At 45.8% G+C, this 26,964-nt stretch overlaps 1 protein-coding gene across 2 annotated transcripts in view; it reads right to left on the minus strand.

Annotated features, from left to right (window-relative positions):
* Positions 1-26,964, minus strand: part of LOC126299255 (uncharacterized) — a 229,745-nt gene that overhangs the window by 14,789 nt on the left and 187,992 nt on the right. For both annotated transcript variants that reach the window (XM_049991050.1, XM_049991049.1), the window contains exon 5: positions 8,083-8,258. In XM_049991050.1, coding sequence (XP_049847007.1) covers positions 8,083-8,258 — 176 coding nt within the window. The remainder of the gene's footprint in view (positions 1-8,082; positions 8,259-26,964) is intronic.

The raw sequence follows: 26,964 nt of genomic DNA on the forward strand, positions 1-26,964 counted from the left end.
TCCGGAACTCTCGAAACCGAGGTGATGCAAAACTTTTTTTGGTGTGTGTGTGTGTAGATCTCTGGCGTTCGACTGCGTATCGATATCGAACTAAAATAAACACACTAACCTGCGCCACCACCTCAACTCCTTCACCTGCAGTCACCTAAAGGTCCTTTGCCAACAATCATTCAGCCTTTCCTGTCTTTTGAAGTGTTTCACCATTCACATGAGCACCAATTTTGCAGCTCCTTCTCAACTGCTGCCATCAAATGCTCCAGTGGCATCAAGGTCACCTAGACCATCTGCACCATCGTAGTCGGTTCTATCGCCCTGACATCGACAGCGCCATCATCAAAACCATTCACATCTTCGCACCGCTATCATACCCACCGCCAGTGCCAATTCAACCATATCTGCCACCATTGCACTGTTATCACCATCATCAGAATCTCCTATTCATGTCCCTACTTACACCCGATTATTGCCACCTACTATCCCATAAACGTCTTCAATGCAGTCATAAGACCGCACAAACGAGATTCAGCAGATAGTCTCATCCTCCATCCCCCCTACTCCAAAAACAAAAAAACTTCACTAAATTCATGGACATGAAACTAAACATCCTCTCAACTATCATCTTCCAATCTGTCCATCCTCCACATTTCATTTCTTCTCCTCGAGCACTTACAACCTCATGCGGTCTCAATATAGATCTAAAGTTCAGAACCCGAAAATACAATTAGAGGAAACCTGAAAATATACCCCAAACTCATAAATGTCCTAAATCATACGTAAGTAAGATACTATCGCTATCAAATCCGTCTACCCTCACTTCTGCAGCCACCTACTCCGCAGCCCTCCTGCTTTTGGCTTCTAGTCTCACCTCTCCTACTGTCCTCACTCAGACAACAATATGCTCCACACCACCCACTGACACTTACCATCATGGTTAAGGACGTCGCCCCTAAAATCAAGGGGAGGAGGTCATGCTGAATATCAACTCTAACCCCAACTTAGAAGTCTGAACTGTCATCCACATCCATAAACAACCAAGGTCCCACCAATTTAGTCCGTCTTTTCTCAGAACTTCTAGCAGCATTTATAAACCAGTCAAAAACAGCCTTCATTTATATACAACGCCATAAAGTCAAACTATTCAAAGCTCAGCTACACGCCATCCACTGTCTTCACTGTCTCGACTACAATGAAGTACAATGGACACCGCATAAACCAGTGCAAAAACCCTCCAACTTACAGACACTGCAGATCTCATCATCTTCACAATCTCTCTAACCTGCAGACAAAGATATAGTAAAATTTGTTAACATAGTTCTCAAAAACATCCACCAAATCAAGTGTCCCCACAACCTAGAAAAATTCTCTCTAGCTGCCCAGTCAGTGGTCCACCTCAATGGAATCATCACCTATTCGCACAACCAGCTGCATTTTCGCAGTTTACCAATTCTATAGCTGACCTCTTCCCTCTACTAACTTTCCTAAATACAGATAGCATTACATTATCCTTTCAACGCAGCCTAGCTCAGTAACAAATGTGCCCGAAAGACTATCCATGCTTTTACCCCACGGCACTATCTACATGTCACCCTGTAATATACAACAAAGCAATAACCCACACACAGTAGCCATGCCAGTTACAGAGTGGGGAACCAATAACCCCCAAACAATAGCCACATGTGGCTTATCGACTGGGTTCCTCAAAAACATCACTATCTGGCTACAAAACCTGTTCAAACCCTGTCCACTCATCTTTCTGTCTGAATCATCCTATCCCATATACTTTCTTCGCTCACACTGAGCAGTCCTTCTCCACACATAACATTGTAGCTGACTGAATATCCACAGTTGTTTCCATGGTTAGCTGAAGTGGGGGCATAGGTTGATTGCCTTTCTTTCAGGAGACCTAGTCCACTTTCTCGGCACACCTGCCTCCAAAGAGACTCAGATGCATAGTTTCAGACGTCTGATGTGATAGGAAGCGATCAGGTCTTAGTCCGACTGTCAGTCCTAATCCACACTCCCCACCTTCATACCCACCGCACCATAAGCCACTTAAATTAATCGAAGAACATCACGACAAAATCTGGGAAGCCTCCTGGAAGCTTATCTACATACAAATCGAAAGCCACTTTCTTGTCCTCCACACCACGAAGGCGTCTCCAATAACGTAGCTTGACAGAAGGTGCAAACACACACACACACACATACACACACACACACACACTAGTGCCATCTAACCCTCTGACTTCTCACTCCACGAGCTCTTGAAAATCCCGTAAGCACTTCCGCTAGTTCTTCCACACCCATGACGGGGAGACTACTACGACATCAGCAGTTACAGAGATATGACGCGAATGTCCTTAAAGTAGAAAGAAACTTGCACTGGCGACAAACATGCTCCAAACTCAATACGACACCATCCATAAACGACAGCAAGTAAGCCGCGCGGGGTAGCCGCACGGTCTGAAGCGTCTTGTCACGGCCCGCACGGCTCCTCCCTTCGGAGGTTCGAGTCTTCCCTCGAGCTGGCTACTCTAGTCGTGCCATGTCGTTATCTTGAAGGAGGTCAGTCATAAGACGTGCACGATGGGGGCGCAAATTGTCGTCCATGAAGACGAATCCCTCACCAACAGCCGTGTACCGCAAGTCTCTAGAGGAACGGAAGGTTCCAAATGATTGGAAAAGAGCACAGGTAGTCCCAGTCTTCAAGAAGGGTCGTCGAACACATGCGCAAAACTATAGGCCTATATCTCTGACATCGATCTGTTGTAGAATTTTAGAACATATTTTTTGTTCGCGTATCATGTCATTTCTGGAAACCCAGAATCTGCTCTGTAGGAATCAACATGGATTCTGGAAACATCGATCATGTGAGACCCAACTCCCTTTATTTGTTCATGAGACCCAGAAAATATTAGGTACAGGCTCCCAGGTAAATGCCATTTTCCTTGATTTCCGGAAGGCGTTCGACACAGTTCCGCACTGTCGCCTGATAAACAAAGTAACAGCCTACGGAATATCAGACCAGCTGTGTGGCTGGATTGAAGAGTTTTCAGCAAATAGAACACAGAATGTTGTTCTCAATGGAGAGACATCTACAGACGTTAAAGTAAACTCTGGCGTGTCACAGGGAGTGTTATGGGACCATTGCTTTTCACAATATATATAAATGACGTAGTAGATAATGTCGGAAGTTCCATGCGGCTTTTCGCGGATGATGCTGTAGTATACAGAGAAGTTGCAGCATTAGAAAATTGCAGCGAAATGCAGGAAGATCTGCAGCGGATAGGCACTTGGTGCAGGGAGTGGCAACTGACCCTTAACATAGACAAATGTAATGTATTGCGAACACATAGAAAGAAAGATCCTTTATTGTATGATTATATGATAGCGGAATAAACACTGGTAGCAGTTACTTCTGTAAAATATCTGGGAGTATGCGTACGGAATGATCATATAAAATTAATTGTTGGTAAGGTGGGTGCCAGTTTGAGATTCATTGCGAGAGTCCTTAGAAAATGTAGTGCATCAACAAAGGAGGTGGCTTACAAAACACTCGTTCGGCCCATTCTTGAGTATTGCTCATCAGTGTGGGATCCGTACCATGTCGGGTTGACAGAGGCGATAGATAAGATTCAAAGAAGAGCGGCGCGTTTCGCCACAGGGTTATTTGGTAAGCGTCATAGCGTTACGGAGATGTTTAGCAAACTCAAGTGGCAGACTCTGCAAGAGAGGCGCTCTGCATCGCGGTGTAGCTTGCTGTCCAGGTTTGGAGAGGGTGCGTTTCTGGATCAGGTATCGAATATATTGCTTCCCCCTACTTATACCTCCCGAGGAGATCGCGAATGTAAAATTAGAGAGATTCGAGCGCGCACGGAGGCTTTCCGGCAGTCGTTCTTCCCGCGAACCATACGCGACTGGAACAGGAAAGGGAGGTAATGACAGTGGCACGTAAATTGCCCTCCGTCACACACCGTTGGGTGGCTTGCAGAGTATAAATGTAGATGCAGATGTAGAATATGCTGCCGATATGGTTGCGCTATCGGTGGTGAGGATGGCATTCACGTATAGTACCGCCGATAAGGCGCCTTCCATAACCACCAGCGGCGTACGTCGGCCCCACATAATGTCACTCCAAAACAATTGGGAACCGCCACCTTGCTGAACTCGATGGACAATGTGTCTAAGGCGTTCAGCCTGACCGGGTTGCCTCCAAACACGTCTGCGACAGTTGTTTGATTGAAGGCATATGCGACACTCATCGGTGAAGAGAACGTGATGCCAATCCTGAGCGGTCCATTCAGCATGTTGTTGGGCCCATCTGCACCGCGCTGTATGGTTTTGTGGCTGCAAAGATGGACCTCGCCATGGACGTCGGGAGTGAAGTTGCGCATCATGCAGCCTATTGCGCACTGTTTGAGTCGTTACACGACATCCTGTGGCTGCACGAAAAGCATGATTCAACATGGTGGCTTTACTGTCAGGGTTCCTCCGAGTCATAATCCGTAGGTAGCAGTCATCCACTGCAGTAGTAGCCCTTGGGCGGCCTGAGAGAGGCATGTCATCGACAGTTCCTTAGCGTAAGTTAGTTTACGTTAGATTAAGTAGTGAGTTAGCTTAGGGACCGATGACCTCAGCAGTTTGGTCCCATAAGATCTTACCACAATTTTTTTCCAGCACGTACTGGAAAGCTTCCCACCAACTTATCAGCCACAATTCTCCCTATACTACTCACTCCCTCACAACTATTATCCCCTTCCTGATACTTCAAATAAAGGAAAACTTACCGCCTCCTACAGGCAAGAAATACTCACCATCCCCAACAATCCTAACATAAGCACTCCATGGCCCTACTTGTCCACCATTGGAGATACACACCCGCTGCCCCAGTCGCTCCCAACCTCAGGCGTTTACTCTTTATGCCATGAATATATTGAAACACACCAATTCAGCACAAATTGTAAAGCCATATCCAATGCCCACCCCCTCCCTCCAGCCTCTCCAGACATCAATCCATTATTTAGTCAATCCTCATCGCTGCTTAGCCTTTTTTCATTTATTGAAACTGTTCATTTCAATAAATGAAAAAATGGCTAAGTACATGACCTTCGGACTCCATTTCTTGCCGAAACAATGCCATTATCTATGCTAGAGGCAGTATTACACGGTATTAGCGTGACTTCTCAATGAGGTCACTAACTCGTTTTGTCCCGTGTATGGTGACGACACGCTCTGTTTTCTTTTCATTTACTACAGGGTTTTAAACATTATAATCGTTTAACAAAATATGAACACTTAGGTAGTATATGGCAGTAACGGAATTATCTCTAGACAAAGTAATAACACGATTCAATGAAATACACTGAGATGACAAGTCATGGGGTACCTGCTAATATCATGTCGGACCTCCTTTTGCCCGGCTTTGTGCAGCATCTCGACGAAGCATAGACTTAACAAGTCGTTGGAACTCACCTGAAAAAAATATTGAGCCACGCTACCTCTATAGCCGACCATAATTGAGAAAGTGTTATCAGTGCAGGACTTTCTCAACAAAATGACCTCTCGATTATGTCCCATGAACGTTCGTTGGGATTCATGTCGGGCGGTATGTGTGGCCAAATCATTCGTTCAAACTGTCCAGAATGTTCTTCAAATCAATCGTGAACAATTGTGCCCGGTGACATGGCCCACTGTTATCCATAAAAATTCCATCGTTGTATGGTCTCCAAGTAGTTGAACATAACCATTTCCAGTCAATGATCGGTTCAAATGGTTCAAATGGCTCTGAGCACTATGGGACTTAACATCTGTGGTCATCAGTCCCCTAGAACTTAGAACTACTTAAACCTAACTAACCTAAGGACATCACGCACATCCATGCCCGAGGCAGGATTCGAACCTGCGACCGTAGCAGTCGCGCGGTTCCGGACTGAGCGCCTAGAACCGCTAGACCACCGCGGCCGGCCAATGATCGGTTCACTTGGACCAGAGGACCCAGTCCATTTCATGTAAACACAGCTCACATTATTATGGAGTCACCACCAGCTTGCTCAGTGCCTAGTTGATGACTTGGGCTAATGGCTTAGTGGGGTCTACGCCACTCTCGGACACTACTATCCGGACTCATCTGACCGCGTCACGGTTTCCCAGTCGTCTGGGGTCCAGCCCGTACGGTCACGAGCTGCAAGTGTCGTGCAAGGCACTCGCGTCGGTCGTCTGCTGCCATAGCCAAATAATGCCAAATTTCGCCGCACTGTCCCAGCAGATATATTCGTCGTATGTCCCACATTGATTACTGCGGTTATTTCAAGCAGTGTTGTTTGTCTCTTAGCACTGCCAACTCTACGCAAACACCGCTGCTCTCGGCCGTTAAGTGAAGGCCATCGGCCACTGCGTTGTCCGAGGCTAGAGATAATGCCTGGTATTTAGTATTCTCGGCACACTCTTGACACTGTGGATCTCGCAATATTGAATTCGCTAACGATTTGCGAATGTGTCATGCGTCTAGCTTCAACTAGCATTCCACGTTCAAAGTCTTAATTCCCGTCGTGCGGTAATAATCACGTTGGAAATCTTTTCACATGAATCACCTGCAGTCAGGTTGGATGATTGTTGGCAAAGGACCTTTAGGTTACTGCAGGTGAAGGAGCTCCGACAATGCACTATCCTTTTGTACCTTGTTTACTCGATACTACCGCTATCTGTATATGTGCATATCACTGCCTCGTGACTTTTGTCCCATAAGTGTAATTTGCTCTGCTTATCTGCTGCGTAGTATGTTGCCCATAGACAAAAAACTCAAAACTTTATGTTTTGCCATACGGCAGGTCTTGTCATGGGGGAGCCTCGTCAGAGAGGTCCACCGCATGAGCGTCTTGGGGAGTGATTCCAGTGGTGGTTTCCCGTTGCCTTCCACTGATGATAATGAAGACAACACAACACCCTGTCCCTGAGCGGAAAAAATCTCCGACCCAACCGGGAATCGAACCCGGGCCCCTTGGCGTGACAACCCGCCGCGTTGTCCGAGGCTAGAGATAATGCCTGGTATTTAGTATTCTCGGCACACTCTTGACACTGTGGATCTCGCAATATTGAATTCGCTAACGATTTGCGAAATGGAATGTGTCATGCGTCTAGCTTCAACTAGCATTCCACGTTCAAAGTCTTACTTCCCGTCGTGCGGTAATAATCACGTTGGAAATCTTGTCACATGAATCACCTGCAGTCAGGTTGGATGATTGTTGGCAAAGGACCTTTAGGTTACTGCAGGTGAAGGAGCTCCGACAATGCACTATCCTTTTGTACCTTGTTTACTCGATACTACCGCTATCTGTATATGTGCATATCACTGCCTCGTGACTTTTGTCCCATAAGTGTAATTTGCTCTGCTTATCTGCTGCGTAGTATGTTGCCCATAGACAAAAAACTCAAAACTTTATGTTTTGCCATACGGCAGGTCTTGTCATGGGGGAGCCTCGTCAGAGAGGTCCACCGCATGAGCGTCTTGGGAAGTGATTCCAGTGGTGCTTTCCCGTTGCCTTCCACTGATGATAATGAAGACAACACAACACCCAGTCCCTGAGCGGAAAAAATCTCCGACCCAACCGGGAATCGAACCCGGGCCCCTTGGCGTGACAACCCGCCGCGCTGACTACTTTTTTTAAAATCTCATTTTTTCTTTATTGTTCGTTGAATTTGTTCTCGGCGGACGTCCGATGACACTCGTTCAGGTTGTTCGTTGATCCCTTCACTCAGTTTTTATTACAGAGGGTAACTAAATCCTCTGACCGAACACGCTGAGCTACCGTGCCGGCAACCACTCAGCTCTCGGGGCGGACTTCAAGCTAAAAGACGAACCCAAAAATTGAAGATTAAACGGAGTCCCAAAACATTTTAAATGGCTAGTTGCTGCAACCATCTCCTTCACTATTGCCCACCAGTCACTTTTTTTAGTCCATCTTGAATTAAATATTTAAGTAGGTTTTATAACAGTAAATAATACGGCCTGTGGAAAAAAAAATGAAAGAAACATTCACGAATCATAACGAGTTCGAAAAGGTTTGAATATACGCTGGCTTATACCTTATTATGTAGTTTTCAGTGCTGTTCTTGTCTTCTTCTATCTTGTAGTTCGCTATCTGCTCGCCGATGAGTCTCATATCGTGTACCCAACCCCTTAATTTTGTGTGCAGCATGTCTCTCAGACGTTCCATGTTCTTAAGCCATCCACGGAGTTGCTCATCATTCGTGTGGTTACCCTGAGAGACACAGAAAATAGCTCAAATTATCCGCATAATATTCACAGACAGCAGCCAGTCTTAACTTACACTTATAGTTCCTGCTATTACATAACAATTAGATTAGTTTCGGCGCATCACTACTCATTCAATTTTGTACATCCTCTACAACATTAGTGCAAAGTAAGTGCCTAGCGATGTCTTGCCCAACACACAAAATTCTTAACCTAAAACATCAGACAAGAGAGCTCTAGATATTTCTAGGTAGTTTCAGCACAAACGTTTGAATGTCTGAATACGTGCTCTCGTGCAACATGTCCGAATAAAATATTCTAGGATTGAGAGCAGCATCAGCCTCCTACGTGTATAACCACCTGACGAAGCTAGGAGCCCAAGAAGATTTTATTCAAACTTTTGAACGATTTTCGAAAAGAGAATCGTTTGGTCGTTGAGTTTCGTGTCGAAATCTTACTCGTTACCAATACTGTGAGGAACGTGCTGTGTCCGTTTACAAAAATGGTTCAAATGGCTCTGAACACTGTGGAACTTAACATCTGAGGTCATCAGTCCCCTAGACTTAGAACTACTTAAACCTAACTAACCTAAGGACACCGAGCGAGGTGGCGCAGTGGTTAGCACACTGGACTCGCATTCGGGAGGACGACGGTTGAATCCCGCGCCCGGCCATCCTGATTTAGGTTTTCAGTGATTTCCCTAAATCGCTCCAGGAAAATTCCGGGAGCACGGCCGACTTCCTTCCCCGTTCTTCCTTAATCCGATAAGACCGATGACCTCGCTGTTTGGTCTCTTCCCCAAAACAATCCAATCCTAACCTAAGGACATCACACAGATGCATGCCCGAGGCAGGATTCGAACCTGCGACCGTAGCAGCAGCGCGATTCCTAACTGAAGCGCCTAGAACCGCTCGACCACAGCAGCCGACGACCATTTACATGTGTAATGACTGACAACAACCGCTCCACGTCAGAAAATTATCTGAATTGGTTGTGCACAAATTAAATGTCAGTTTGATTCAAAACTTTGTATCATTGTGGTTTCGCTGCTCGCTTTTATTGAAAATTTTCGTTTGTTGTTTGTTACTTGGAACGAAATTGTCTATTACTGACAATCACTCAATTATTGCGGATTTGAAAGAATGTAGCACACAATATTTATGGATCTTGCGAATTTCGGACAGGGAAAAATAACTCTACCCCAGTTATTCAATCTGAGGGTAACAGAGAAGCAAAAGCAGAGAAGATATCTCCAATTTCTTTCGTTGTTTACAAAGAGAATATTGTGCAATCATTTCTTTATACACATCAGGGGGCAACCATTACTTTGTCCTGAAAGGCGCACATAAGGCAAAAGTCCACTATCCAAATGCAATTGATTCCTAGAATGCATAACTTCCCGCGGTAGTCTAATGGAAGGGACGCTGCTGAGACAGTGTGTTATTTGCTTATTGTGCACTGATACGCAGTATGGCTAGTCTGTATTTACGTCTCACTTGCAATACGTCTGAAACTTCTGTATTGACCTGAAATCATTCTGCGTTTCTGAATGTGTTAAAGTGTATTTTGACTTGGAGTCTAGTGAAAAACCTGTGGATTCATTTATAATTATTCTCACTCATATTATTTACCACTTTTATCAGTAATCTTTTCTTGTTGTACTTCATGGTGTTTCCTTGCGTATTTGTTAATACAGTGTGATGGAAAAATCTTTCCTCTGCTGGAAATTTAAAAACTAGCCGCTAAATTCCGCAGTTCGATTTTATACTATTGTTTTTACATTAATTTGTTGTCACCTACAAAAAAGTCATCTCCGAAAGTCTTAAAGCATGTTCTTTTAATCCTGGGCCCTTCGAAAGTCAAATTTATAACAGGATAAGGCCTCTTTTACCTTATGAAGAGATATTCTGAAAAAGAGTTTGTAAAAAGATTGGACTCTATGAAAAAAAATGTATTATCAGTTCCTACCTTCCTTGATGAAGGAAAGCAAGGTTTTAAGCATAAACAGTTTCATATTAAGCCACATTTAAAGAAAAGATGGCTTGCGTCACAAACTCGAAAATACTTTATTAATAAAAAAACCATAACTGGCTGCAAAGTACAATTAAAATCCCATGTTCTAAAACTCGAGTTGGCAGGCCATCAAAGTCGTTCGTTGAGTTAAGCGAACGCAGGAAGAGACGTAACACACAGCTATTGAGAAAATATTCTGGAGCCACAGAATTTCCCTATGTCAGTCAAATGGAGCAACGAGAATGTGGAAATGTTAAGGTTTCTAAAGTAGTTAATGATATTACTTCATCTCCTACGCGAGGACCTAAGTCCGCATCTCGTGCTCTAGTGGGGCCGGTACGGTAGCTCAGCGTGCTCGGTCAGAGGGTTAGCTGCCCTCGGTTATAAAAACTTAGCTAACGGATCAACGATGAACTTTAACAGGTGTCATGGGACGTCCGCCCCGAACATATCGAACGAACAAAATGACAACAGCGAAACAAACAAAAAAAGTGGCTAGCGTTGCTGTCTCTGAATCATGGGGTCCCGAGCTCGATTCCCGGCGGGGTTGGGTGTTTGTGTTGTCCTCATCATTTCATCATCATCCGGGAAAAGTGGGGTGACTGAACTGTGAAAAGATTGTGAATTTGTATGGTGTCAGAGATTTGATGTTTTGCCAGATTCCTTATATTCACACTACACTCGTGAAATGGTCGTACGGGAAAATGCCCACTTCATCGTTACCTCGGAGATGCTGTGTCCCATCGCTCGAACGCCGACTAAAACTCCACGTTCAAACTCACTTAAATCTTGATACCCAGCCATTGTAGCATCAATAACCGATCTAACAACTGCGCCAGATACTTGTCTTATATATGCGTTGCCGAGCGTAGCGCCGTATTCTGCCTGTTTACATATCTCTCATAATGGTTCAAATGGCTCTCAGCACTATGGGACTTAACATCTGAGGTCATGAGTCTCATAGACTTAGAACTACTTAAACCTAACTAACCTAAGGACATCACACACATTCATGCCCGAGGCAGGATTCGAACCTTCGACAGTAGCAGCGGCGCAGTTCCGGACTGGAGATCCTAAAACCGCTCGGTCACAGCGGCCGGCACATATCTCTGTACCTGAATACGCATGCCTATACCAGTTTCTTTGGCGCATTTGGTACTGGTAGATTCGATCAACAAGTGCGTATTACGGATATGCTTGTCAACTCAAGTGGGCATCCCTGCAAGGAAGACGATGTTCTTTTCGGGAAACACTATCGGGAAAGTTGAGAGAACCGATATTTGCGACTGACTGCTGAATGATTCTGCTGCTACCAACCTACACGTCGCGTAAGGACTGCGAACACTAAATAAGTGAAATTTTGGCTTGCTCGGAGGGATATTGAGAGTAATTCTTCCCTCAATCCATTTGCGGGTGGAACAGGCGTGAAAATTAAAGAATGACGACAGCGTCATCTGCAAACAACCTAAGAGGGCTGCGCAGATTGTCTCCCAGATCGTTTATATAGATAAGGAACAGCTATGGTCCTGTAACACTACCTTGGGGATCACCAGAAATCACTTCTGTTTTACTCAATGACTTTCCGTCAATTACATCGAACTGTGACCTCTCTGACAGGAAATCGCGAATCCAGTCACATAACCGAGACAGTATTCCATAAGGATACAGTTTCACTACTAGCCGCTTGTGTGGTACAGTGTCAAAAGCCTTCCGGAAATCCAGAAATACGTAATCAATTTGAGATCCCTTGTCAACAGCACCAAACACTTCATGCGAGTAAAGAGCTAGCTGTGTTTCACAAGAACGATGTTTTCTAAATCCATGTTGACTGTGTGTCAGTAGACCGTTTTCTTCGAGGTAATTCATAATGTTCAAACACAACATATATTCCAAAATCCTGCTGCACATCGACGTTAATGATATGGGCCTGTAATTTAGTGTATTTCTCCTACTACCTTTCTTGAATATTGGTGTGACCTGAACAATTTTCCCGTTTTTGGGTACGGATCTTTCGTCTCTTTCACGTTATATATGATTGTTAAGTATGGGGCTATTGCATCATCATACACTGAAAGGAACCTAATTGGTATACCGTCTGTACCAGAAGACTTGCTTTTATTAATTGATTTAAGCTTCTTCAGTACTCCGAGGATATCTACTTCTACGTTACTCATATTGGCAGCTGTCCTCAATTCTAATTCTGGGATATTTACTTCATCTTCTTTTGTGGGTACATTTCGGAAGTCTGTGTATAGTAACTGTGCTTCTGCCTATTTTCGCTCTACGCGAATGTCGCATCGATGAATGGATCTCGTGAGCAGGCATGACATGAGGCATGCAGGCACCCACTTGCGAGAGTTTAGTCACAATTCTGATGTCTGTTTGTGCTGTTCTGTTCGTCTTCTTTCCCCGTTTTTCCCCTTTTGATGCTTTTTTAAAGTATCTGACGACGAATCTACTGGATGTGTTGCAGGTATTTAACAGTGAGTAGTATGGAGTTACTCATTACAGAAATTGAAAAGAGATCAGCTGTTTACAACAAAAAATTAAAAGAATACAGTGATTGTAATTTCAAGAAAAAACCTTGGGCTGAAGTTTGTTTGCAAGTGACTCAAAACTGGAATGGCTGGAATGAATTGGCAACAAATGACAAGAAAACTAAAGCTAATTTTAAATAACTAAACAAGCCTGTTATTATAAAAATGTAATGAAACCCAAAATTAAGAAAAACATATACTTATTATAATTCGTATGTTGCTACTAAGAACATTGTCATTTTACATTTGCACCAACCACGGGCTAGATGCTGCCATATTGCCAAGACATTGAGCCTTAGGGTGAAATGAAGTAATTTGGAAAGCAGTCACTCACTTCAGTACCTGAAAAATTGGCTCATAAACCAAGTCGAGGTATTCCATCCACGGGACAGTCATAATATTAATCTTCAGCGAGTATTCGATCTTTTCTCCTGACAAAGTTGTACAGTGCGCAGCATGCTTTTACAATGTGGTCTGCTAGCTTTGTTTGAACATCTAAAGGACGGTGAAATATGCGCCATTTATTGGCCAAAATGCCAATAGTGCACAAAAGGCATTGGCCATCCAGTTTGTTCATAAGGCAGTATGTGTGCTTGTGAGCTATTTAAATTACCTGCATTTAGCTTCTCACCAAGTGTTGAATTTTTCAAAATGTTTGAATCAGTGTTAGCACCGTAAGACCCTAATAAATTGCTGTGAAGCAGTAGTTAGCGTCAACTTTAGCGAGGAATAAATTGAAAAAAAGTTTTCGCAGTTGAAAAGCAAAGATCCAGAATTAGACGTCTTCTGTATTTTGATGGGTTTGCTGTCAATTCCACCAATGCAGTTAGGGAAATTTATCCATCGGTAAAATTGTTTTGCAATCTCCTCAGTCCTCTTTTGGTTTTGGCTGACATTTAAAGTGTTGTAGACATTTCAAAGTTGTGCACAACCATCTTTTACAATGCTTCCAATAATACTGGCGCCTAAAAAGTATTCGAAGTGCAATGCACTAAAAAGGTTTCCGTTGGTAAGATATCCGAAAATAAAGTCGCAAATCAACTTATAAAATTAAACAGTTTAAATACTAATTAAGTTTCTGCATAGGGCCAATGCATTACAGTTAATGTTTTCTTATTGTTTCAGGGGCAGAGGTTCAGGAAAAGTGAAAAATTAAAGAATTGTTTTCTAAGAGAGATGGAAGGTCAACAGGTCAACGGAAAACAGCATCAGCAAAAAAATAGCAACTATATTCATTTTGATGAACTTTTTTTGTGCCCTTTGATAAGGGCAGAGTAGGTACGTTTCCCGCAGATAAAATGATGAAGAGCAAGAGCGTTCTCAAGAAAAGTTCACCCATAAGGTACCAATTCTGTTGACGAACAGGCTACGCCTGTAACGCCCAGCAATAACAAAAGCCTAGGGGTTCGTTGGTTGGGGAGGGGGGGGGGGGGGGCAAACAGCGAGGTCATCGGTCCAATCGGATTAGGGAAGGAAGTCGGCCCAGCCCATTCAAAGGAACCATCCCGGCATTTGCCTGAAGTGATTTAGGGAAATCACGGGAAACCTAAATAAGGATAGCCGGACGCTCGTTTGAACCGTCGTCCTCCCGAATGCAAGCCCAATGTGCTAATCACTGCACCACCTCGTTCGGTAAAGCCTAATGATGTCGCGTAGTATGAAACATTATGACTGAATATATTAAAAGCGAAACAGAGCTGTGAAGACAATGAAGATAAAAAATTGCATTGATGTTGGTTCCAATGTCAGGAAAATTAAATGAACAACGTAAACATCACGCTAAAGATGAAATTTTAAACATAATGTGTAGTGCTAAATACTTCAATCGTCAGCCACAACCAGCTTATCCAGAATCATCGGAAATTAGCTCCTCGTCAGAATTACTACACGCAAGATCAAAATCTGCATTCACAGAATACTAGATCACTGCAAAGTTTTGCAGTGACTTTTCGGTCAGCCTTGTGCTCAATCTTCCGCAAGTGGGAGCGATATATGTAACCTGTGAAACCAGTAATATAGCTTAACGGTTATTAATATGTATCAATAAAACAACACATTATTAAATTAAATAGGTTGCTAGTATATTTACTTATTATGTATCACGATAGATAATGTCGATAAATGAATAAAGAATAATTTATTACGCTATTTTTTTACTTAGCTTAAAGTTACTGACCAACATTCTTCTGGTGGTATGTACTCTCTCCACGTCGTATCATTATATACTATTCATGGTACAATTATTCCCAACAGTTCGTCAAAACTACTTTTTGCCAATCCATATACTGGAAAAACTTCTCAGGGTACTCGCATAATTCTAAAAATAATTTGTAAAACTGTCCTTTCAGTAATCCTTGATTTGTTGTTGGATGAACCCAATAAGATGTTTGGGTGGCTTACTTCTTGCTCGAAGCAAAAAAATGATCGCACAAGAAGTTTTAATGATATCCATTGGGAAACTGTTTTAATTTAACGATTTATTTTTCACTGTAGGTTTACCTCGTTGATTTTCAGCAACAGCGATTTTTTTTTGTCGCCGCGCCTAGTAATCGCTAGTGGAAGCCGAACCTTTCAATGTTAACTGCCGGGTTGCCACTGCGAATGCGCAGAGAGCTACTGTTCAGAATGAGATTTTCACTCTGCAGCGGAGTGTGCGCTGATATGAAACTTCCTGGCAGATTAAAACTGTGTGCCCGACCGAGACTCGAACTCGTGACCTTTGCCTTTCGCGTGCAAGTGCTCTACCCTCTGAGCTTCCGAAGCACGACTCACGGCCGGTCCTCACAGCTTTACTTCTGCCAGTATCCGTCTCCTACCTTCCAAACTTTACAGAAGCTCTCCTGCGAAACTTGCAGAACTAGCACTCCTGAAAGAAAGGATATTGCGGAGACATGGCCTAGCCACAGCCTGGGGGATGTTTCCAGAATGAGATTTTCACTCTGCAGCGGAGTGTGCGCTGATATGAAACTTCCTGTCAGATTAAAACTGTGTGCCGGACCGAGACTCGAACTTGGGACCTTTGCCTTTCGCAGGAGAGCTTCTGTTAAGTTTGGAAGGTAGGAGACGAGGTACTGACAGAAGTAAAGCTGTGAGGACGGGGCGTGAGTCGTGCTTGGGTAGCTCAGTTGGAAGTCTGCCTTCGGCGGTGCTACGGCACGGACGTCTGTTTACGTCCCTGCCGGAGTAGTTCGCGCTCGCGCAGTTGTTTACCTCTTCGGAGTACTCGCGCGTTTAGACGACTCGATATAGAATGGCACATGCATACCGAAAGTCGACTCTCAAGATTAGTTTTTCGAATGAATATGCGAGACCGAAAGCCTACGAAATAGAAAGGTTCCTACGATACGAAGTTAAACTTGACTACAACGAACTTATCGGAATCCACCTCTCCATAGTGAGCAGTGTCGTTTACGTCAAGCTGATAAACGATGCAGTATGTGACAGAATCATCCGAGATACTAAACATGGACTCAAATTTCGTCACTCTGATGGACATGTTGGAGAAGTAACTATTGATCGTGCAGGACTGGGCTTACGAAACATACGCATTTTCGAACTTCCCTTCGAGGTTCCGTCTGACTTGGTCGTTGACGCCTTACGCCCATACGGAAGAGTGCTTAGCCACGTTGAGGAAAAATGGTACAACTTCACGACTTACCCCGTTCTCAATGGGATGCGTCAAATCAGAATAGAACTGACACAACATGTACCCTCGTACTTGTTCATCGGCGGATGCATAGCTATGGTCATCTACGATGGACAACCCAAAACATGCTCAGGCTGCGGGAAAGAGGGCCACGTACGTTCCGAATGTATGCAGCGGAGGATAGTGCAAGTTCCAAATGGCGAACCCGTACCTCCGTCCACGTTGACGCCGCTGCCACTAACGTATGCGGACGCATTTCGAGCAGATCCCATCCCGAAGAATGACCAGCTACAGAATCCTGACAGTTTACAGCAACCGACTGCAGCAGAGACCGCCTCCAGTGACGAAACGACGCACACCTCTGCCGCTCCGGCGCCGATGACGCCCTTAACCGAGCGGAAAGGATGGCTAGGAGGTATGGAAATTGATCCTGCGGTTGTGCCGACAGCTGCTTTCGTCCCTGAGCACTGGGAGTCACTTCCGCACTCGGATACGGAGGCGCACACGCGCAAACAACGATCGCCGAAGCGCCACAAGAAACGACGGCTAGCGCCGTCAGATACCTGCTTACTGCAGTCCACGTCAGACGGACTTGGGTGTAACGTCGATACAGTGCATCCGGATGCGCAACGGGAGGTTCTTCCCTCCACACAGCAGTACGACGCGAATCATGCTAGACAGGGGTTGAATACAGACACACCGGACGGAAAGACGACGGAAGGAGTCCCTCCACCCACCGCAGCAACGCCACCGCCTTCGGTCAGCCCGGCCCGAGAGACACAACGGGAGCTGGGCCTCCAGCACAGGAATTGGGCCGACCAATCCGATACTGACCCACACATCGACAACGCACCCGCAATGGCGAGTGCTGTGTCCACCGGATGTTAAATTGCCTGTCAAATTGCAATTATTACGAGACATGTTGCATGCGTCAGAAGTCGACAAAGTTCTGCTGCAGGAAGTATGTGTTGAGAGCTTCTCCGACCTCTATGAGTACGATACGTACATTACACCTACTACCGACGGTGGCAGCGGAACAGCGATACTTCTACGTAGCGACATCGTTGCCGAGGACGTGGTGTACCTGCCGTCAGCGCGAGGACTGGCGCTCTCAGTGCTGGGAGTACGGGTCGTTAGCATTTACGCACCGTCGGGGTCCGACAGACGGCGCGACCGATCCCGATTTTACGCAGAGGATATTGCAACACTATTCTTAGGTCGGTATGAACATGTCTTATTTGGAGGCGACTTCATCTGCGTTCTCGCATTAAAAGATCAACACCCACGTTATACTTCATGCCCGGAGCTGCGGCAACTCATACAGGACATGAATCTCATTGATACATGGGAGAAGATACATGGCGACAGACGTGGATACACCTACGTTACGAGTCACTCTGCAAGTCGTCTCGATCGCATTTACGTAACACGTCGTCTCGAACCTGCGATCCTCGATGCGGAATTGTGGCCTGTCGCCTTTTCAGATCACATAGCATATACACTCCTGGAAATGGAAAAAAGAACACATTGACACCGGTGTGTCAGACCCACCATACTTGCTCCGGACACTGCGAGATGGCTGTACAAGAAATGATCACACGCACAGCACAGCGGACACACCAGGAACCGCGGTGTTGGCCGTCGAATGGCGCTAGCTGCGTAGCATTTGTGCACCGCCGCCGTCAGTTTCAGCCAGTTTGCCGTGGCATACGGAGCTCCATCGCAGTCTTTAACACTGGTAGCATGCCGCGACAGCGTGGACGTGAACCGTATGTGCAGTTGACGGACTTTGAGCGAGGGCTTATAGTGGGCATGCGGGAGGCCGGGTGGACGTACCGCCGAATTGCTCAACACGTGGGGCGTGAGGTCTCCACAGTACATCGATGTTGTCGCCAGTGGTCGGCGGAAGGTGCACGTGCCCGTCGACCTGGGACCGGACCGCAGCGACGCACGGATGCACGCCAAGACCGTAGGATCCTAAGCAGTGCCGTAGGGGACCGCACCGCCACTTCCCAGCAAATTAGGGACACTGTTGCTCCTGGGGTATCGGCGAGGACCATTCGCAACCGTCTCCATGAAGCTGGGCTACGGTCCCGCAAACCGTTAGGCCGTCTTACGCTCACGCCCCAACATCGTGCAGCCCGCCTCCAGTGGTGTCGCGACAGGCGTGAATGGAGGGACGAATGGAGACGTGTCGTCTTCAGCGATGAGAGTCGCTTCTGCCTTGGTGCCAATGATGGTCGTATGCGTGTTTGGCGCCGTGCAGGTGAGCGCCACAATCAGGACTGCATACGACCTTGGCACACAGGGCCAACACCCGGCATCATGGTGTGGGGAGCGATCTCCTACACTGGCCGTACACCTCTGGTGATCGTCGAGGGGACACTGAATAGTGCACGGTACATCCAAACCGTCATCGAACCCATCGTTCTACCATTCCTAGACCGGCAAGGGAACTTGCTGTTCCAACAGGACAATGCACGTCCGCATGTATCCCGTGCCACCCAACGTGCTCTAGAAGGTGTAAGTCAACTACCCTGGCCAGCAAGATCTCCGGATCTGTCCCCCATTGAGCATGTTTGGGACTGGATAAAGCGTCGTCTCACGCGGTCTGCACGTCCAGCACGAACGCTGGTCCAACTGAGGCGCCAGGTGGAAATGGCATTGCAATCGTTCCACAGGACTACATCCAGCATCTCTACGATCGTCTCCATGGGAGAATAGAGGCCTGCATTGCTGCGAAAGGTGGATATACACTGTACTAGTGCCAACATTGTGCATGCTCTGTTGCCTGTGTCTATGTGCCTGTGGTTCTGTCAGTGTGATCATGTGATGTATCTGACCCCAGGAATGTGTCAATAAAGTTTCCCCTTCCTGGGACAATGAATTCACAGTGTTCTTATTTCAATTTCCAGGAGTGTATATGCACGGTCTCCTTGAGTCGTCAACAAGTGTGGAGGAGTCGCAGTGTTTGGAAACTGAATACAGCACACCTCAGGGAACCTGAGTGCAGACGCATAGTCGAAGACGCTTGGCACGTGTGTGAACGACGCCTCCCGACATATCCGACGACGTTGCAGTGGTGGCTGGAATGCGTTAAGCCTGCATTGCGCCGAGCGTTAATTGCATACGGAAGAGAGCAGATGATGTGGAGGCGACACACGACGGAATTTTATTTCACGATGCTCCGTGAACTTTCTGTACAAGCACCTTCACAGGAGCGTCGTGCTGGTATAAAACGAGCACAGGCCCAAATAATGTCTATAACGCGCCGCCGTCTGGAGGATGTCGCAATCCGTGCAAGGGCCTTTGAACGAGTCCGTGGAGAATCACCGTCGATGTATCACGTTATCAGAGAAAAACAACGTAGCCGCAGAACCTTAATACAGACGGTCGTACTGCCAGATGGCTGCCGCATGACAACGCAAAAAGATATTGCCAACGCTTTCGTGGAACACTACGGTCATCTCTATGAAGAAGCGGAACACGATGAGGCAGCCTTTCATGAGGTCCGACGAACGCCCACCGCGTGTCTCGACGAGTCGGCCAACCTGGAGTTAACAGGTGAAATCACAGTTGACGACGTAATGGAAGCGATTAATAAGGGAGCGTCGCACAAATCGCCGGGGCCCGACGGGTTTCCGTTAGAGTTCTATCGTACATTTAAAGATCTCATGATTCCACGATGGACTGCCATGTACTGCGAATTGATGTCTCCCAACGTACCTCTTCCACCCTCCTTCGTGGAAGGAATGATCATCCCCTTCCACAAACCATCTGGCGGCACAGGGATACAGGCCTAGCGGCCACTGACCCTTCTTAATTGCGACTACAAGATCTACGCCAGGATACTTGCAGCACGCTTTAAATGCGTAATACGCCAAGTGATTTCACTCGACCAAACCCAGCTAGGAGGAGATAGCAATATACAAACGGCACTCAGCGACTACCGCGATGTTATCGCACTGGCATCAACATGTCTCCGGGGTGTATTGGTATCGATAGACTTCGATCGCTCATTTGATAGGCTGAGTCATGCTTATCTCACGGACGTGATGACGAAAATGAAGTTTCCGGAAAGTTTTGTCACCGTCGTCATGAGGCTACTCCACGGAGCCGCATCCAAAGTGCTCATCAATGGACGCTCGGTGGGGTCCATCACCATCTCACGATCGGTCAGACAAGGGTGCCCGCTGTCAACGATCTTGTATGCCATCGTGCCATCGCTGTCGAGCCGCTGCTCTGCAGGCTCCGGAATCGACTCCAAGGAATGACGATAAAGCACAACTAGTTTATATGCCGAACATACGCAGATGACCTAGTGTTTTTAGCACGGTCAGGCGACGAGGCAAGAGCTGCCTTGCATTGGAATAATTTGTATTGTGTGGCTACGGGAAGTCGCCTGAACATGGCAAAGTCGGGAGCGATGAACATCGGGAGAGGACTCCCGACAGGAAGTGTGACACCATTACAGCCGATCAACAAGATGAAATGCCTAGGAATTATCTTCACTACAGACGTTCGACGCACGGCGGCACTGAGTTACAGACATCTTCTGCAAACAATTCGTGCGAGTGTCCGAAGTCACAGGTTAAGGGCACTGGATATGATACAACGGGTCACCTTTGCCAATACTTTTCTAGCCTCTCGCATCCCCCACCTGGCACAAGTTCTTCCTATGCCGGTGGTGATGGCCCGCCGAATCCTGGCGGCACTAGGATATTTTGTGAGCACAGGTCTACTTTATAAGGTAGGATACGAAACCCTCACCCTTCCTCGTAGTCGTGGAGGTCTTGGACTAGTCCACGTACGCGACCGAGCAGTGGCTATTTATGTAACCACAATGATAAAGATGTGGACACGACACCAGACAAGTCTGACGGGCACCTTGATAGACGAACTCGCTCCACCTTCTCGTCCGCCTCCGGTAGCGGTGGCTCACATCTCACCATCGCTTGCCCATTTGCGAACCTTCTTTGTGGAACACAGTTATGTACATATGGAACTACCGACTACCAGGACGGCAACGGCATGTGATATATATCACATCTTGACTCGACGACGGCCGAATAATGCCGTAGAGCGCCGCCAACCAACAGTTACGTGATCAGTGGTATGGCGTACAGTGCACCATCCACACCTTGATACGGGAACGCGCGTACTGTGGTATCAGGTGGTAAATGGGAAATACGTGACTCGTTCCAGGTTGCATACAGTTCATATGGCGGACGAGCCACTGTGTCCGCAGTGCAATGTTATAGACACAGAGAAGCATCGCCTGATATGCGGTCCTTCGGCGGACGTATGGTGTTTGGTCAAAAAAATGATCGCCTTCCTCCTTCGGGTGGGGCCGCAAACAATAGAACCACGCACACTACTTCTCGCAGATAGGACATATTATCCCCGAACAAAGACAAACGCAGTGACTTGGATTCGAGGTTTGACTGTGCGTTATCTTTTCCGAGACGGCAGTAAGAATGTGCTTGACTTCTGGGCCTTACTACAGGAACATCAGTCACAGCTTATGAGACATCCGAGATATCGAATATATTACGCAAATTTTTTAGGGAGTGCCTTAATTGATCCCCCACCCAGTTGGGGTGTCCCGGGTAGGAGAATGTAATTATTGTCTATAAGTATCAGAACAAGAAAGGACCAGGACAGTGGAGAGGATCCACAAACACACGTGAAGACGTACCCGACACCAACGCGAGGTATGACGGGATTAGCGAGGTACGCGCCTGAAAGAGGAACGTAGACCGTTATTTTTTGTCCTAACAGAAGCAGGATATTTTTTTAACTATTATGTAAAAAAAAAGTTGGTAGAGCACTTGCCCGAGAAAGGCAAAGCGCCGAGTTCGAGTCTCGGTCGGGCACACAGTTTTAATCTGCCAGGAAGTTTCATCTACTGTTCAGTTTTAATACAGGGTGTTTCAAAAATGACCGGTATATTTGAAACGGCAATAAAAACTAAACGAGCAGCGATAGAAATACACCGTTTGTTGCAATATGCTTGGGACAACAGTACATTTTCAGGCGGACAAACTTTCGAAATTACAGTAGTTACAATTTTCAACAACAGATGGCGCTGCAAGTGATGTGAAAGATATAGAAGACAACGCAGTCTGTGGGTGCGCCATTCTGTACGTCGTCTTTCTGCTGTAAGCGTGTGCTGTTCACAACCTGCAAGTGTGCTGTGGACAACATGGTTTATTCCTTAGAACAGAGGATTTTTCTGGTGTTGGAATTCCACCGACTAGAACACAGTGTTGTTGCAACAAGACGAAGTTTTCAACGGAGGTTTAATGTAACCAAAGGACCGAAAAGCGATACAATAAAGGATCTGTTTGAAAAATTTCAACGGACTGGGAACGTGACGGATGAACGTGCTGGAAAGGTAGGGCGACCGCGTACGGCAACCACAGAGGGCAACGCGCAGCTAGTGCAGCAGGTGATCCAACAGTGGCCTCGGGTTTCCGTTCGCCGTGTTGCAGCTGCGGTCCAAATGACGCCAACGTCCACGTATTGTCTCATGCGCCAGAGTTTACACCTCTATCCATACAAAATTCAAACGCGGCCACCCCTCAGCGCCGATGCCATTGTTGCACGAGAGACATTCGCTAACGATATAGTGCACAGGATTGATGACGGCGATATGCATGTGGGCAGCATTTGGTTTACTGACGAAGCTTATTTTTACCTGGACTGCTTCGTCAATAAACAGAACTGGCGCATATGGGGAACCGAAAAGCCCCATGTTGCAGTCCCATCGTCCCTGCATCCTCAAAAAGTACTGGTCTGGGCCGCCATTTCTTCCAAAGGAATCATTGGCCCATTTTTCAGATCCGAAACGATTACTGCATCACGCTATCTGGACATTCTTCGTGAATTTGTGGCGGTACAAACTGCCTTAGACGACACTGCGAACACCTCGTGGTTTATGCAAGATGGTGCCCGGCCACATCGCACGGCCGACGTCTTTAATTTCCTGAATGAATATTTCAATGATCGTGTGATTGCTTTGGGCTATCCGAAACATACAGGAGGCGGCGTGGATTGGCCTCCCTATTCGCCAGACATGAACCACTGTGACTTCTTTCTGTGGGGACACTTGAAAGACCAGGTGTACCGCCAGAATCCAGAAACAATTGAACAGCTGAAGCAGTACATCTCATCTGCATGTGAAGCCATTCCGCCAGACACGTTGTCAAAGGTTTCTGGTAATTTCATTCAGAGACTACGGCATATTATTGCTACGCATGGTGGATATGTGGAAAATATCGTACTATAGAGTTTCCCAGACCGCAGCGTCATCTGTTTTTGACAATTGTAACTACTGTAATTTCGAAAGTTTGTCTGCCTGAAAATGTACTGTTGTCCCAAGCATATTGCAACAAATGGTGTATTTCTATCGCTGCTCGTTTAGTTTGTATTGCCGTTTCACATATACCGGTCATTTTTGAAACATCCTGTACATACCGCTGCCTTCAGTCAGCCACGTCCGTCCTTTGTGTGTTTTCCGTGTTTGTATTACTAGTGCGCCTTGACTTCAGATTGAAGTTACAACGCATGTTAGTATTTAGAAACTGAAAGGCAGAGAACTGAATAGTCAGTCTCGAGAGATTGTGCATAACCTTTTAATGTATACAGAAGATGATTACACTCAGGGAAGGGACATTCTGGTGCAATAGTTTCAGCTGAGACCCCAACTGGCCACAGGAGTTTCGTGTAGCATTATCCAGAAAATAAAAAGGGAAGGCAGGCTATCTGATTATGGCGGAGGAAGGAAATTTGAAAGTCCAGATAAGAAACGTAGACGCAAAACAGTTATAGAGATTTATAGTTTTGATGAGGTCGTTGTTAGAATTGTGTGCAACACTTGTTGTTGTTGTTGTTGTCTTCAGTCCTGAGACTGGTTTGATGCAGCTCTCCATGCTACTCTCTGCTGTGCAAGCTTCTTCATCTCCCAGTACCTACTGCAACCTACATCCTTCTGAATCTGCTTAGTGTATTCATCTCTTGGTCTCCCTCTACGATTTTTACCCTCCAAGCTGCCCTCCAATGCTTAATTTGTGATCCCTTGATGCCTCAAAACATGTCCTACCAACCGATCCCTTCTTCTAGTCAAGTTGTGCCACAAACTTCTCTTCTCCCCAATCCTATTCAATACCTCCTCATTAGTTACGTGATCTACCCATCTAATCTTCAGCATTCTTCTGTAGCACCACATTTCAAAATTTTCTATTCTCTTCTTGTCCAAACTAGTTATCGTCCATGTTTCACTTCCATACATGGCTACACTCCAAACAAATACTTTCAGAAACGACTTCCTGATACATAAATCTATATTCGATGTTAACAAATTTCTCTTCTTCAGAAACGCTTTCCTTGCCATTGCCAGTCTACATTTTATATCCTCTCTACCAAAAAATGAGTGCCTACAGTGGAAGGAATTATAGAAGTATGGTAGAAGCTATAGACTTTCAAGGTAGCAACACTAGTGCAAGGCGGTTATTAAAGAAATTAATTTTCCGTAGAAAAAAAATCAAGCTAGGTCACATTATTAGAGCGAAGCGAGATCTTATTAAAAAAAATGCATATTTGAAGCAATTAAATTAGAGACGAAAACAGGGACACTTTTTACGTTGGTGAAACCTTCATTTTATCATCACGTTTGAGTGGGAAAGCATGGAAGAGAATACAACTGGTCTCAAAGGGACCACTCCCAATAACAACTCTTGCAGGTGATGAAAATGGCTTTATTCCTAAGTTGCTTGTCATGAGGATGTCAAATAAAGTAACGGGAGATCACCGCAACCACATGAACCAACAAAATTATGAAAAGTGGTTGATAGAAAAGGTGATTCCCAATTTAAAACCTAACTCTGTCCTAATTCTCGGCAATGCCCATATCATTACGTTAAAATAAACAAAGCTCCATCTTTCAATTATCCTAAAGAGTATATCAGAAAGTGGCTAAGGAAGGAACATATGTCACTCTCGGATGACATGCTGAAATCTATTGCATATGCATGAACCAAGCCAAGGTCAGTCGAGTACTCTGTCGATAAGATACAACAAACTGCTGGTCATGTTGTTTTATGGCTTTTTCCTTACCACCGGAATTAAGTCCGATACAGAATATTTGCTCTATTGTTAAAGGTTGTGTGGTTTAAAGCAACGTTCTCTGCAATGCAACATCTGTTAGACATTGTGTGATGAGAAATTTAATTCAGTAACTAAAGAAGATTGGATTCCATTGTACGAACACGTTAAAAAATTGAGCAATGCAGCAATAAATCTCTTTCCAGGATGAAATAAATAAAATAATAATACACATATGTAGCGTAGATCGTGCTAGCGAAAGTGATTACAATGATTCTCACTCTGAAGTTGATAAAGAACTGGAAGGAGTGAGTGAACTGCCTGATAGTAACTGAAAGTCAGTGTATCCTGTTCAACGCGCATACGCTTGCGGCGAGCTCCACGGAAGTTCTCTATGTGACGTCACACATGCTTCTGGCTACGAGTGCATATGGTGGAGGTAGAGCTCTGAGAAGTCTGGCAGTGAGAGTACTTTCAATGTGAGGCAGTCTGATCGGGTTTCGGTTCCTCTGCCACTCCCACTCACTTGTCGCAAACGACCACATACAGAATTGAGGAATAACTGTCTTGGAACTGCCATCGTAAGGCTAGTCTGTGATATACAATCATGCTCATAAATTAAGGATATTTGCAGAATGTGGTGCCACACAACGTGGCACTACACAAATCTAGGCACATAGGGAACACATACAACACAGATCTGTAAGTCCAGAGTATTGGTGATAAGTTGAGAAAACCGTCCCGAAACACATGTGCTACAAAACGCCACTGTTTCCTGCGCATGTACCCCGACATCAATATGGGATATGATCACCATGCACACGTACACAGGCCGCACAACGGTTTGGCATACGCTGGATCAGGTGGTCGAGCAGTTGCTGGGGTATAGCCTCCCATTCTTGCACCAGTGCCTGTCGGAGCACCAGAAGTGTCGTAGGGGTTTGAAGACGTGCAGTGATACGTCGACCGAGAGCATCCCAGACGTACTCGATGGGGTTCAGGTCTGGAGAACAGGCAGGCCACTCTATTCGCTTATATCTTCTGTTTCAAGGTACTCCTCCATGATGGCAGCTCGGTGGGGCCGTGCATTAGCATCCATAAGGAGGAAGGTGGGACCCACTGCACCCCTGAAAAGGCGGACATACTGGTGCAAAATAACGTCTCGATACACCTGACCTGTTACAGTTCCTCTGTCAAAGACATGCAGGGGTGTACGTGCACCAATCATAATCCCAACCCACACCATTAAACCACGACCTCCATACAGGTCCTTTTCAAGGACATTAAAGGGTTGGTGTCTGTGGTGTGCGTACTGTAAGACCTTCGGTACACACACCATCAGATTATTTGACTTCTCGCTCTAACGAAGTAGGCGAGTGTCAGCAATATGTCTCGTGGTCTTATCGTGGCGT

Source organism: Schistocerca gregaria, chromosome X (assembly GCF_023897955.1).
Source record: "Schistocerca gregaria isolate iqSchGreg1 chromosome X, iqSchGreg1.2, whole genome shotgun sequence".
Taxonomy (NCBI): domain Eukaryota; kingdom Metazoa; phylum Arthropoda; class Insecta; order Orthoptera; family Acrididae; genus Schistocerca; species Schistocerca gregaria.